Source organism: Puma concolor, chromosome F2 (genome assembly GCF_028749965.1).
Source record: "Puma concolor isolate L17-30 chromosome F2, mPumCon1.1.hap2, whole genome shotgun sequence".
Classification (NCBI taxonomy): Eukaryota; Metazoa; Chordata; class Mammalia; order Carnivora; family Felidae; genus Puma; species Puma concolor.
Genome location: NC_141684.1, coordinates 71,356,033 through 71,371,824, shown reverse-complemented (window position 1 = coordinate 71,371,824; position 15,792 = coordinate 71,356,033). Strand labels below are relative to the sequence as shown.

The 15,792-nt window shown below is 41.5% G+C and overlaps 1 protein-coding gene across 4 annotated transcripts in view; it reads right to left on the bottom strand.

Annotated features, from left to right (window-relative positions):
- ASPH (aspartate beta-hydroxylase) overlaps nucleotides 1–15,792 on the bottom strand; it is a 222,155-nt gene that overhangs the window by 32,961 nt on the left and 173,402 nt on the right. For all 4 annotated transcript variants that reach the window (XM_086695803.1, XM_086695807.1, XM_086695804.1 and 1 more), the window contains one exon: nucleotides 10,695–10,832. In XM_086695803.1, coding sequence (XP_086551929.1) covers nucleotides 10,695–10,832 — 138 coding nt within the window. The remainder of the gene's footprint in view (nucleotides 1–10,694; nucleotides 10,833–15,792) is intronic.

Sequence of the window (15,792 nt, the reverse complement as noted above, 5' to 3'; positions counted from 1 at the left end):
ATTAACATTTTTACAAGGAAAGACAGTTAGCAAGTAATGCACTGAGTTTCAAACACAAGATGTCACACACTCTAAGATTCTGTGCTGCTGGGGACCCTGCGATCGATGCACAGGTCCTGCTTTTCTTCTTAAATAAAGAAGAACTTAAAGCAGGCAGGGCTGAAATCAAGAAGTCTAGGTAAACTGGATTTTGAAATACAGGATTGACAAAAAGGAGGACTTGAAACTAAGAGCAGACGCCAGTAACTCTGAGGGCAGAGTGGGCTACAGTGAAGGTATGGACTTTGGGGACAAAGATTTTCCTTCAAATCCCAGCCCTGCCAGCATTAAATATGAAACCATGGACAAACCTCATTTCTCTACTCCCTCCTCTACTCATACATAAGTGGGCACAGACACACCTATCTTGGAGAGTTCTGTAAAGATTAGAAGTACTATATACGAAAGCGCTCAGTGCATTGACTGCAAACACATACGCTACAGCTGTTACATTATTATTTTGATAATACGCAATATTACAAAATTGCCTTTCCAAGCATTTTGGAAACTAAGAAGTATTTTCTATGAAAACAAGGTAACTAATTAAAATCACAAGTAATAACTAATACTTACTGAGCACTTCCTAGTGACTTGTTAAATCTGAACAGTCAGGGAACAATCCCATTTCCACAGACACTGTGGATAATGAAATCAAAAGACACAGAGCGTTGCACAATGTTACACAGCTAGTAAGGACTGGACCAAAATACCAGAATGAGGCAATGTGGCCACGGAGTGCTATGCTCTAAACTGCTTCACTCTGGTCTCACTGATGATTGTTAAGGTAGGTGTTTTTCATCAACCCCCCAGAAACCTATTTATTTTTATTAAAAAAAAAATTTGTTTTTTACTTTTTTTTTTTTAATTTTTTTTTAACGTTTTATTTATTTTTGAGAGAGGGAGAGACAGAGCATGAACAGGGGAGGGTCAGAGAGAGGGAGACACAGAATCTGAAACAGGCTCTAGGCTCCGAGCTGTCAGCACAGAGCCCGATGCAGGGCTCGAACTCACGGACCGCGAGATCATGACCTGAGCCGAAGTCAGCCGCTTAACCAACTGAGCCACCCAGGCGCCCCTTAAAAAATTTTTTTTAATGTTTATTTATTTTTGACAGAGAGAGAGAGAGACAGAGCATGAGTGGGGGAGGGGCAGAGAGAGAGGGAGACACAGAATCCGAAGAAGGCTCCAGGCTCTGAGCTGTCAGCACAGAGCCCGACGCGGGGCTCAAACTCACAAACCGTGAGATCATGACCTGAGCCCAAGTCAGACCCTTAACTGACTGAAACACCCAGGCGCCCCAGAAACCTATTTATTTTTAACATACTTGAACTACAATATAATATTACGGTTTCCTTTTTTAAAAAACAGATTTATTGAGCTATAACTCACATACCAAAATTCATTTGACTTTTATAATACAGTGGTTTTTAATACATTCACAGAGTTGTGCAACCATCAACTTTATTTTAGAACCTTTTCATCATGCCAAAAGTAAGTGCTTACCCATTAGCTGTCACTCCCTCATCCCATCTCCTCAGTCCCTAGCAATCACCAATCTACTTTCTGTCTCCATGCATTTGCCTAATCTGGACAGTTCACATAAATAGAAATCACGCAAAATAAGTGGTCTTTTGTGACTGTTTTCTTCCACTCGGCGTAATGTTTTTTAGGGTTCCTCCATGTTGTATCACGCATCAATACGTCATTTTTTTTATTGCCATTGTGTAGTTATACCACATTTTGTTTACTCATTCAATCATCATTTAGATTGCTTCTACTTTTTTGCTGTTATGAATAATGCTATTGCGAACATGCACGTACAGATTTTTGGACGAACGTATATACCTAGGAGTGGAAGTGCTGGGCCATTATTACCCTGTTTAGCTTTTTGAGGAACTGCCGTACTGTTTTCCAAAGTGGCTGCATTACCTGACATTCCCAGCAGCCATGTTTGAGGGCTCCAATTCCTCCCTGTACTTGCTAACACTTGTTAATGTTCATCTTTTTTGTTACAGCCATCCTAGTGGGTGTTAAGAGGTATCCTGTGGTTTTGATTTGCATTTCCCTAATGATGAGTAACATTCAGCATCTTTTTTTGTGCTTCTTGGCCATTCATAGATCCTCTTTGAAGAAAGGTCTATTCAAATCTTTTCCCATTTTAAAACCGAGTTGTCTCTATATTTTAGAGTTAAGAGAGTTCTTAATATATTCTAGATACAAGTCCTTTGCCAGATAATGACTTGCAAATATCACCTCTCATTCTGTGGATTTTATTTTCACTTTATTGCTTGTGTTCTTTGAAACACAAAAGTGTAAGTTTTAATGAAATCTGATTTCTCTATTTTGACTTCTGTCATTGTGCTTTTGGTGTCATATCTAAAAAAAAAAAAAACAACACTGCCTAACTCAATGTTATGAAATTAATTTCTATGTTTTCTTCTGCAAGTTTTATAGTTTTCCTTCTTACATTTAGGTCTATTTCCATTTTTGGTGTAGAGTATGAGGTAGCTTCATTTTTTTGCAGATTGATATTCAGTTGTCCAACCTGTCCTTTTGTGAAAAGACAATTCTTTCCCTGTTGCACTGTCTTGGCACCCTTATCAAAAAAGCAACTGGTCACAAATGTAAGACTCTCAGTTCTATTTTATTGATCTATGTGTGCACCCCATGGCAGTTTTAAAAATCAGATGTAAGAAGAGTGACAAGGGAAAAAAATCTACTCTTTCATGTTTACCCATGGGGTTATCTTTTGGAATGCTCTTTTTTCTTCATGTGGATTTAAGTCATCATCTAGCGTTTTCATTTCAACTTGAACATTTGCCTTTTGTTGGGGAGCTGGTCCACCAGCACGAAACTCTCCCAGTTTTTATTTCTCTAGGAATGTCTTCATTTCTCCTTTATGTTTGAGACTATTTTGCTAGCTTTGGAATTCTTTTTATTTTTCTTTCTGCATTTAAATGTCACCCCACTGCCTTCTGGACTCCGTGGTATCTAATGACCACTTAGCTAGTAATCATATTGAGGATCCCTTTTCCACAAGGAGTTCTCTTTCCCTCTGCACTTTCGAGAGACTCGCTGTGTTTTGGCTTCTGACAGCCCGAGAAGCGTCTGAGCATATTTTTTGAGTTTATCGTACCTGAAGCTCACTGAGCTTCTTGGATGTGTCACGTAAGCTCTTTCATCTAACTTGCTAGGCTTTTGGCCACTATTTCTTCCAATAATCTTTCTACCACCTCTCTTTCTTCTCTCCTTCTGAGGACCCCATTACACATATATCGTTACACTTGACGGTGCACAAGAGATTGTGTTCTTCATTCTCTTTTCTTTCTGTTCCTTAGTATGAATAATCTTAATCAACCCAACTTCAAGGTTGATGATTATTTCTCCTATTAGCTCAAATCTGCTGCTAAGCCTCTCTGGTCATTTTACACTCAAGGTGTTAGTACTCTAACGCTCCAGATTTCCCATTTGGTTCCTTTCTGTATTTCTATGTCTTTATTAATATCCTTTATTAAATGAACTATCACTGTCATAATTTCCTTTAATTCTTTAGATATGGTTTCTTTCAGTTATTTGGGCACATTTATAACACTGATTTAACGTCTTTGTCTAGTAAGTTCAGCATCTAGGCCCCTCACGAACGGTTTCTATGGACTGTATTTTCCTGTAACATATATACTCTTCTGTTTCTTTGTGTGTTACGTAACTTTTGTTGAAACGAGACATTTTAGATAATGTGGCAACTCTAGAAATCAGATCTGCCCTCCTACAACATTTGTTGTTGCTGATTTCCGTTGCTGTTGCTACTTGTTTGTTTGGTGACTTTCTCGGATTAATTCTGTTAAGTCTGTCACTCTATTGTCATGCATGACCACTAAAGCCTCTTCTGGGTTAGTTTGATGGTCAGCAAATGCATGGCCAGAGATTTCACTGATTGAACTAGTAACTCTCCCCTCTCTGTGGTGAGAAGCTCTGTGTGCGTTCTGGAGCATGCCTGCAATACCCAGGCAGTTTACAACTCTGCTTTATTCTTCACTTCTTGCCTCCGCGGAGCCTCAGTCAGCCAAAGGCAAAGGACTGTGATCCCCTTGATATTTCCCGGGCATGTACCCTAGAGTGTACACACACTGGAATATACATCCCCGGCAATACGTCAGAGCTTTTCAAAGCCCCTCATGGGCATCTTGTTCATCAGATTTTCTTTGTCAAGCATTTTCCTTTGCCTCAGTTGGTACAACTGCTTTGGGCAGCTGTGGTATTTAAAAAATGGCCACTGATTGTTTTGACTAACATCCTGGGACAAAGCTGTACTTAAGAGCGAGATCAAATAATAACACTGTCCTGAGCAGCACAAGATACGCCAAATAATGGTAGTGCTCTGGATACGAAACTTTGCAAAATGCCCCAAACCTCATCTGGTGACAGTAATGCCCACAAGGCTGTGGTCTTCACAGCTAGAGTTGTAAGACTGCCAGTTTTCAAGGCTACCCGGAGGTGGGGAGGAATGGATGAGAATAAGTCAAGTTACTATCCCACAAATCCTTCTGTTCTTACTGAGGTTGAGCAGATTTTCTTGAATAAATGTTCCTCAAATGGCTGCAACTCTTTGGTTAATGTACAGAGCTCTGCAGAAGTTGATTTTGATGTTTTTTCTCAGCGCTTTCATCACAGAGTTACAAAGATATTCCCTCGGTCATTCCAAAATCCTGTCCCATCCCCCAACAGTTTATAAGAGTAATTAAATACTTGAGATTTCAACAGGAACTCTGAACACTCTAAATATCCTTACCTATCATACAGTGAAAATTTCTAGAAATTTTCTTCTCCAGGCAGCCCTCTGAGTGCAGTGGCAGCATGAGACAATTTCCCCTACATTCAGGAAAGGCCAAAAAGGATGCTGTGCCAATTGCTCATACGTACGAAATAGAAGTGGTAGGATTTTTAGACCCCTGGGACTTCCGACACAACTATGAAACAACTTGAGAAAAGAAACTTTATTATAGAAACTTATACAACAAATCCCATTTGTGAGTACCTACCCTGTATCAGATACTGTGCTAATCACGCATGAATATGACAGACACAGCCCTGCCATCTTAGGGCATATGATCTCAGGGGGCTACAGGGAATTAAAGAGGCTGTTAGAATCCTGCATAAGTACTTAAAAAGGAGGTATAAGGTGCTTTTGGACACATGCAAGGAAGGACCTCTGACTTATCCTCCTAAAAGAAATGACCACTTCTGTAACATCTGAAGGATAAACAAAAATTGGCTGTAAAGGGGATAGAAAAGAAGGAGAAAATGAAGGGAGACAGGGGCGAGAGACTATCACATGGGATGGTCTGGGGGGAGGAGGAATTTTGGCTGAATTGAAAATAGTAAAGGGCAGTACTAAGAAATATGGACAGAGCAGTAAACCTGGGATTTTGGGAAAAGCTGAATCCCTGACCAAAACCATACAGTTAGAAAGGAGTATTAACCATGGGATTACATGGTGAATTAACTTTCACATTGAATGTTAATGTCTCTAGGCAGCTGGAGATAGAATAAAATGAGTGAAAAACTCATTTGGGGAGCACAGCTTTGGTTGTAACAAGAAACTTTCACGGCAGTTGAACCAAAGCGAGGAAGGTTTTTTTTAAGAAAATTAATGACGGGGCGCCTGGGTGGCGCAGTCGGTTAAGCGTCCGACTTCAGCCAGGTCACGATCTCGCGGTCCGTCAGTTCGAGCCCCGCGTCGGGCTCTGGGCTGATGGCTCAGAGCCTGGAGCCTGTTTCCGATTCTGTGTCTCCCTCTCTCTCTGCCCCTCCCCCGTTCATGCTCTGTCTCTCTCTGTCCCAAAAATAAATAAACGTTGAAAAAAAAAAATTTAAAAAAAAAAAAAAAAGAAAATTAATGACAAGAAAGAGGAGAAAACACAGAATAGTGTTTGAACCTGAGGGCATGTCCACAGTCAGCAAGGGCACTGAACACTGGAGGTCACTGGTCCAAACATTTGATGTGTCTCCTCCTCCTTCCTGACAGAACCCTGATTTAGTTCAGATGAGGGAAACAAAGGCAGAAGGAAATGGTAGGTAAAATTAAATTTCTTTATAACCTGAAGCCCATTGACAAATATTTGAGGTAAATACAGAGTGAAACATTCCTCCAGGGACTCCCTACTCTCTTAATGTTAATGCTTCCCTAGAGGGAGAAAGGACTTCAGCTCAGCAATAGCAAGGCCCCCAGTATCTTGTGAGTCCGCTTTAGCATATGAAAGTCCTTTTGGAAACCTTCCTTTTTCCTTACCCTCTCCCAGCTCCCAGGTATATAATCAGTCACTCCTCACACCCCTGGTGCAGCTCTTCCTACCCACAACTCCTATCGCCCTGCTTTAATAAAACCACCTTTTTGAGTCAAAGGTGACTCGAATTCATTCTTGGCCATCAGCTCCGGACCCCCACCACCACTCCAAAATCATTTGGGTGTTCACTTCCTCTCAGATAATCCATTCAACGTAAGAGAAATCTGACCTCTCCCTGGCTTCAGGAGTTGATCTATTGGTTTAAAGATAATCTCACAGCCCCTTGCCAGTAATTCATCCAGAATGGAAATGTGACTTAACTAGCTCAATCAGACTGAAGGAAAATATTTTTGTTCCCTGGATGACGGAGAGGTACACTCTTTCTCCAGCTGGAAGCTTGCTGTCCCAGCCTGCTGCCAGCTTCCTGGTCCCTCAGACTCCTTTGTAACTGTGAATGCCCATGTGACATGGTTATGACCACCAGGACAAGGTCTGCTAGGAGGTTTCTAGAATGCCATTTGGTGGCGTGGTGGTTCAACAACGTTATGCAGCTCTCAAACACTTTCTAACCTTTTGTTTCAGGTGCTGCTGGCAGCCATCTTGACATAAGCCAGCACAAGGACGAAGCTAGCTGGGGAGGAAGCGAAGACGCAAGAAAACCTTCTGCCTGGGTGCACAACCTCTAAAGTCTGCCCTACTGCTAGGCTTCCTTCACCGGAGTCCATCAAATTCCTTGTTACATAAGCCAGGTTCCAGTTGCGTTTCTGTTACTTGAACTTGAAAGCATCCACAAAGCTATAGTTGGGAAATAAACTCACAAAGAGACCAGGAGATGAAAGGTTAGATGGTAGAAAGAGAATCCGAAGAGCTCAGTGTGATACAATCCGAGACAGGATGAACTTTTACAATGGAAGGAACCGCTGACAGTGGTAAATGTGGTGGATTTATCCAGGAAGATGTTTGTCCTTTCCTATTTCTGCTTTGGATATAGAACCTCTTTATTTTTTTTTATTTTTATTTTTATTTTTTTTTACATTTATTTATCTCTGAGACAGAGAGAGACAGAGCATGAACAGGGGAGGGGCAGAGAGAGAGGGAGACAAAGAATCGGAAGCAGGCTCCAGGCTCTGAGCCATCAGCCCAGAGCCCGACGCGGGGCTCGAACTCACGGACCACGAGACCGTGACCTGAGCTGAAGTCGGACGTTTAACAGACTGAGCCACCCAGGCGCCCCTATAGAACTTCTTTAAATCCAACTGTACTCACTGTCACCATACCACGGTTTTCTGGCTTATTAAATATTTAAAATCTAACTGATGGTGGCCTCTTTACAATTGGATTATGATGATTATAGTGTGCTTTTACAAAGAAATTCAGAATAAATATAGTCGAGTAATGCTTATTTAATGTAAGTAAACTGAAACCACCCCGAGCCTTTTTCTCCCCAAGTAGAAAAAAATTCATCAGTGAAGACTTAGAAATCTTGCCTACTTTGTTCAAGATGTTCTTTAACAAACAACAACAACAGCAACATGGAAAAATGTAAAACCTAAAAGTAGGGAGAACGGTATAAACTTCCATATATCTATGACTCAGAGTCCAAAGTGATCAATATTTTGTTATTCTTGCTTTTCCTCTCACCTCTCCCAGGAGTAGCTACACTGGCTGGTGGTCAGAACAGCCCTCTAGTTCTCACCTACTTGCTTTCCCCCATCTGCATGGGAGGGGCAGCTGTCTGTCAGACTAGCATCACTGCCTGCAGTCTAGGCCAGCACAATGGTCCAACCTAATGTGCTTTCCAAAAGTGGACATATTCTGAGTATAAATGAAGAGAAGGAGGTAAAGGAGCTGGGGGTAAGGGAAGGAACACATAGGTTCTGGAATGGAGGGAATGGAGGGAAAGCCAATATTGTATTAACGCCTCAAAAGAGGCTCAGGGCAAGAGATGATATTGTCTCTTAGCTCAATTATACCAGATGCCTGAAAAGGTGAAGCCATATATTTCTAGGGCCACTCATACTTTTGGAACCTGATGAGATCTAATGGAGGCCTGCCAACTTGAGCGGCCTTGCCCTGGGAGATATTTTCAAATGATATGATGATGAACTAGACTAATTATTAGTGACTGAATGGAACTCTAGTAATGTGCCAGTATCTATTAACTGTTATGATCCTTTGTTATACAGGATGCATAAAAACAAAACAAAACAAAACAAAACGAAACAAAACAAAACAGGGGGTGACCTGTGGTATAATAGGATATATATTTGATCTTTGTCTCAGATTCCTGGCACTGAGCTCCTTAAAACCCTTAGGATTTCCTGAATTATAGGAGTGTCTTGTCATTTAAAGGAAGCCTTCTTGAGCAAAACTGAGTTTATGTTAATGAGGTGACTTAGAATGGGGCCCCTTGATAACCTCAGGATGGTCACCAAAAAGACCAAATGATTGAAGGGTTAGAACTTGTAGCCTCACCCACCAGCCCCCAGGACAGGGTAACAGGTATTGTCAATTAAGCTCTATAAAAACTTGAACAAGATTTGCTGAGCTTCTGTGTTGATGAAAGTGTCCACACACCAAGAGGCAGCAACATCCCAGTTCCTTGGGGACACAAGTTCCTGCACTCAGAACCTTCTGGACCTCATCCTAGGTACCTCTTTATCTGGCTGTTCATCTGTATCCTTTATAACATCCCCTTCACAATAAATGGATAAACCCAAGCAACCATTTCTGAGTTCTGTGAGCCACTCTGGCAAAGCAATCCAACCCAAGGAGGGAGTCGTGGGAAACTCCAATTCATGGCCAATCAAAGCACAGGTGGCAGCCTGAACTTGCAACTGGTGTCTGAATTGGGGGCAGTCTTGTGAGACTGAGCCCTTAACCTGTGGAACTTGATGCTCTCTCCAGGCAGACAGTGTCAGAACTGAGTTACATTTGTAGGACACTCAGTCAGTGTCCCCTGAGAACTGGAGAACTGCTTGACGGTGTTGGAAAACACGTATCGGAGAAGTAAAATCAGCTGACTGAGCAGCAGAATGTTATGTCTGAACGACGTCTATATGGCAGTTAGATTCTCAAGCTGGATGGAAGCCCATCTAACCTATAAGGTAGATGACATCTTCTACATTTTGAGTAGAAAACAACATTATTAAAACTATGAATTAATTTACCTCCCACTTTATTAATACAGGTGAGAAGAAGAAAGAGCTTACCAAAGCAACAGTAAACTTCTGACCAGCCTCTACCAAAATCACAGACATTCTTACTGTTTGGATTTAATCTACCAAAACAAAAGCTTCCAATTTCTCTCTCTCTCCCTCTCTCTCTCTTTGGCATTAAATTGTTAGAATCACTTAGTGATTCTCTATCCTACAAATCTGCCACAACATTTTCTAAAAATATTGCCTTTTTTTTAATAGACTCAGAAGTAGTAGTTCTCCAAATATAGCCCAGGGGTACCTAGGGTATTCCTTGCCCTTCAAGGGGGTCCGTAAGATCAAAACCATTTCCTTAACAATACAAGGATGTTATTTGCCCTTTTCATACCCAAATCTTTCACGGTGTACAATGGAATTTTCCAGATGCTACCTCACATATGATAATAACACCGCTCTAAATGACGTGTATGTGAAGTAGATGTGAGAATCCTGTTTTGTATTAAGCCAGACATCAGAGATGTATAAAAATATAAAACAATTCCACTCTTCGTACTGCACATTTTTGTTTAGAAGACAAAGTTACTTTTTAAGTTATTTATATTAGCATGTAATGAAATGTTTTATTATCTTTAAAGAATTCATAAATAGTACATTTCTTTTTAGTGTTAATCTTGAATAGTTAGACTGACAGACACAACCCCCCATATACAGGCTCCTTGGGGTACTCCATAAGTTTTAAGAGTGTCAAGGATTCCTAAAGTCAAAATGTTTGAGAACTGTTCTTCAAGAAAAATTCCTTTCTTCCCCGTCTAAACTGACCTTTTCTTGGGTAATGGGAGAAAAGATTCTTTTCCAATCTTTTTTTTTTTTTTTCAAGTTTATTTTTATTTATTTCGAGACAGTGAGATAGAGAGCGAGCAGAGGAGGGGCAGAGAGAGAGGGAGACAGAATCCCAAGCAGGCTCCATACGGTCAGCATACAGCCTGATGAGGGCCTCGAACCTACAAACTGCGAGATCATGACCTGAGCCGAGACCACGAGTCGGACGCTTAACCACCTGACCACCCAGGCGCCCGTCTTTCACCAGTCTTTTTGCAAATGTCACTGGATATAAAATCAATCTCCTCCCTGACATTCCTCTACATGGTAGGCATTCTCTGATTCTGAGTAGGAAACAGACAACGATTCGTGGGCACTCACGTGAAGCACTCACCTTCACCAATTCTGTGTAGCCCGTTTCTTTTGGGGTCCACCATGGCTGGGCTTTCAGTCCATGCACGTTGTAGAGGGAGCGCTGCCACACAGATGCAAAATGCCCCCTCTTGTGCCCAAGCTCGTACCACTTATAGGCCTGAAAGGACAAAGAGACTGAACTACAAATGGAGCATTTTTATTAATTTAAAACTACAGTGTCATTTTTTTAAAAAAATTTTTATCGTTTTTCATTTATTTTTGAGACAGAGAGAGACAGAGCATGAACAGGGGACGGTCAGAGAGAGGAAGACACAGAATCGGAAACAGGCTCCGGGCTCTGAGCTGTCAGCCTAGAGCCCGACGTGGGGCTCGAAGTCACAGACCGCGAGATCGAGACCTGAGCTGAAGTCGGACGCTTAACCGACTGAGCCACCCAGGCGCCCCTGAAGTGTCATTTTTGTAACATTTAAATAAACAGCTGCTAGTCAGGTGCCCAAATCTGTTAACACTGCCGAGAATACGATCATTTGATTGGGTTTCTGTTCATGACCCACGATGACAAATGCATGTATGCATTTTAGTTTTACTCTGAGGCTGTACGCTCTTGCAACGCAGGGTTCATGCTGCGATAACTGTGGTCTTCCTTGGAGTGTCCAGCACAGAGTCTAGGACATATTTGTCAAGCGGATAAATAACATAAGAAACCACAGCGGATTGTATCTTTTGGCTTTCATTTCTCAAGTTCTAAGTTTCCCTTAAAAGGAAAGGGCTAGGGCTAGGGCTAGGATTTTAATAATTTCTTCAAAGACGTTTGCATTTACTGAATCGGATTGCTAAAAAGAAATGTTACGTCTTTTCCCATGCACTTTCTTTCCAAGTCCCCATTCCAGAAGCCGGCCCCGAGGTGGCGGAGCACAAACCCTCCATTAAACTAAGCAGACAGAAAGGAAATATCATTCTGAGCTGGCCATAAATATGGCGGTAGCCCACACTGGACTTTTTTAAGGGGGAAGTTTTGTTCCTTTTTTGGGTTTTCTGCCGCCATGAGGAATAACATTTGTGGCTTTCATCTAGTTGTAACATGAGGCAACTTGCCTCCAAGAAGACTAGCCTTTTCAGGGACAGCTGGCTGCAGGGTATGCTGCTCCATATGTCTCCTTCGAGTGACACCCTCACCATATGCTCCCCAGGGGCCCTCCCCACAGGACTGCTGCACCGCGCAGTCTCCACTGTCTTCGGGGTGGAAGGCCCCCCGAGGGCTGTACTTACTAGTACTGCCTTCGTGACTGCAAGTCTGCACTAATGGTTGCTTTGGAAGAGGGCATTCGAATACAAATTCTGATCACTTAAACAGAGGCATTTAATATCAGGTGGATGAAGAAGCTATGCAAAGAGAGTATCTTCATAAAACTCCAGATAGACTTAATTAAAAAATATTTTTAAGCTTTATTGTTTTTAATTCCTTTTGGAGAGCAAGAGAGAGAGAGAGTGCATGGGAGGGGTAGAGAAAGGGGGAGAGAGTTCCAAGCAGGCTCCACGCTGTCAATGTGGAGCCCGATGTGGGGCTTGAACTGAGATCATGACCTAAGACGAGATCAAGAGTCGGACGCTCAACCGACTGAGCCATCCAGGCGCTCCAACTCCAGATATACTTTAATGTAAAGAATAGTACCTTTTAAAGGTCTTAAAATTCTTAGGTCAAAATTTCCTTCACTAGAAAAATCAACCGTGATAACAGTACCATGTCATATGTTCAGTAACACTTTTCAGGTTATTGCTCACTTTTACATGTGTAATTGCATTTGATCTCTTTAATAACCTCAAATATCTCCATTTTACAAATGTTGAAGCTAGTATTGAAAAAGGCTAAATATGTTGGGGCACCCGGGTGGCTCCGGTGGTGATCCCAGGGTTGTGGGACTGAGCCCTGTATCGGGCTCTGCACTGAGGGTAGAGCCTGCTTAAGACTCTCTCTCTCTCTCTCTCTCTCTCTCTCTCTCTCTCTTTCTGCCCATCCCCCACTTGCACGCATGCTCTCTCTCTCTAAAATACAAAAAGGAATTAAAAGAAATTTTTAAGAAATCAGTAAGTATTTTGAAGTATAACCCAAGGCTCTAGCAACTTCATCCATTCTCCTTCTATCTTCCTATCATTAAAAAAGAAAAAAAAAACTATCAGAAGTGATATTCTTATTTATCTTTCTCCATAAAAGCTCGTTAAGAATATATATACTCATCATTCTTATATGTCTTCCTTGAAATACATATTAACTTGTAGTCATAAAGTAGTTTCTTTAAAAGCCCGAAACTTAAAGTGGCTAGTCATTGCGTGAATTTTGTTTTTGAATTTTGAGTGGAATTTTGAATTTTGCGTTTTACTTTTGAAATCAGTTTGACTATTTTAGTTATTTCTGTCCAATTTAAATTTAGGATCTCATTTCCTATACCGTTCAGTGTTAAAAGTGAACAACAGTATGAATTACCACAGTTGATTTTTTTTTTGAAATGCTTATTTTTGAATCAGGTAGTAATTCATTTTATGGGCCAGGCACAATGTTAGAAAGGAGAAAAAAAAAATCTTCTAGAGAAACCAAAACAGCAAAGCTCATAGCTCTAGTTCAGGAGTTAAAAGTCACAACGTAGTCCCAGACCTAACATTCACCCTGCCGGATGCCTGGGCAAGTCGCTTCACCCACAGTGTCAGGTTACCGCTATCGCCAAGGTTTCTTCTCACACTCAAAGCCAGTCCTACTGGACCCTTTTTTTGTACCCCTCTGCTACTTAACTTTTCAAGAAACAAAACTGTGACAGTGATGCGTCAGGAATTTTAAAAAATCATCTTCAATGAAGGTAAAATAATCTTCAATTATGTAGAGGACCCAATGAATTCAGTCAGGCTGCTTTCTTACAATACAAATTGCTAGAAAATCAATGATCAAGTTAGAATCCTCTGAAAATTCTCTCTTTACTCTTTCCCTTTTATACCTCTAATCGAGGATATGAAAATAAACAGATCACCTGTGGATACCTTCTTACATGTGTTTTATATTAATGTCTCCTATACTTCAAATTCTTGCCAGGTATGGTTTACACACACACACACACACACACACACACACACACACACACTCCCACAACACAGAAACAGTATATCAAAAGATCCCCACTCTGAAAAGCCCAGGCCCCGTCTGGGGCACAGGCCTGTCAGGTGTGACCCCAGCTGGAGCCTGTGCCCCTGGAGCTCTGTGCACAGTGGGACACATGAGCCACACTTGTGGTGAGGACGGCTGGCTGCGGCTGGACCGTGAAGAACTACGAATGCCATCACTTGGACATATGACTTTATTTGTAATTTTGCACTGTACGGTTTTTGAGCACACGATGTCCTGGAAGAAAGTACGACAAAAGCAATAAACAACAGCCAGGCTTGTCCAGCCCTCTCCGAGGCTGACAACACTGACCGAGCAAGCGGGAAGGTGAGATGGGTGCCAGAGGCTGGGGAAGTGAACTTCCCCAAACGTGGCCCCAACTGCACAGGAGAGAAGTTGGCAGTATCATCAAATGAGAGATGGAGCCCAGGAAGAAAAACGGTTTAGAAGAAGACACGTGAGCCGTCTCTGTGACCTTGCATGGTGACACCACACAGGCAGCAGACACAGGAATCCTGACTTTCAGTAGGAGACCAGCTAAAATGTGGATTTGTGCAGTAATGGAAATACTGAGAACAGCTGCAGGTGAGCTGCTCTAAGACGATCATGGTTTAGGGGTGCCTGGGTGGCTCAGCTGGTTAAGTGTCCAACCCCTGATTTTGGCTCAGGTCATGATCTCATAGTCTGTGAGTTAGAAACAACCCTGTTAGAAAAACCTTCTTCAAAAACAATTTTATTGTCAGCCTCTGCAGCACAGAAGCTGTGAGTTTGCTCCTCTTTTGGTGCCTGAGCAGAGCCCCATGCATTGGAACATGAAGCATGGTTGCTTCCCAATTTGTAAACTCAGGGCATGACAGTCAATTCACAATACCTGATATTGAGAATATACTAACGCGGGTTTCCTATAGGCTTATTTTTGTTCTCCTGTAAGGATGAATCCCAGTGAATTTTTTAAATTCAAGAACTGTGGTGTTCTTTGCATCTTGATGGTAATTAAGCTGATAGAACAGTCCCATAAGTTCAAATCCCAAGCCCTTGACAAATGTTTAGTAGTGAATTCTTTGCCCTTGAAGTAAGGGCTGTTTTCATCTAAGATGAGAGAAAAAAAAATCACAGACTTCTCTTATCTGTCTTTGCCCTGGACCCTAAGAAGTTCAAAGATAAATTAATTAGTGACAATTACATTTATAGCAATCAGACGTGAACATTTATCCAGTGTTAGATATTATAGCAAAATCTTTTTTATCCTTCTCATTCAAAAGAGGAACCAGGGATTTATATCTAAAACAAGGAACACAAAAACAAGAACTGATCAGCGAGTTATTTTCCTTTCTTCACGTCTAATGTCTCATTTTATTCCAGTTGACTGACTGGTAGGTTAGAGGAGAAAGGGACAGATGCATAGAAATGTATAAAGCAAACTGACAATCATCCAAATCTCTCTTACCGCAAATCTGTTCATGTCTCTAGCTGGCAATTACCCCATCACAAAACCCCCTGCTCTTATGAACCCTCAAGTGTCAAGATGCTTCCACGTTCTTATTAATTTTAGAAACCTGAAGCTCTGTTATCTTTTTTTATCCTTTAAGCCGACTGCATTTTACTACGTATATGGAATGCACTGGTTACAACGATTCAGTGTCTCGCTTCGCCCTTTTGCCCCTGACTGTAAGGAGAGCCCACTCTAGAGCCTTGTGATGATGTAAGACGGAAAAGGTAGGCTTCACTCTCCACCAACAGCCTGTAAATCATGGTGATTGTTGACAATTTGGTAACTTCAGTATATGATGTCATGATTAATAATCTAAAGTTATGTTTAAAGAAGCTGACACGGTACTCAGAAAAAAGCAGTAATCACAAAGAAAACACGTAATTTGGTTTAGCTACTACATTTTGTGTATCAGTACCTGTCATTACTCTAGCTATAGGTATTCATCTCAAACTTGGCATTAAATACCAGAAGGTAATT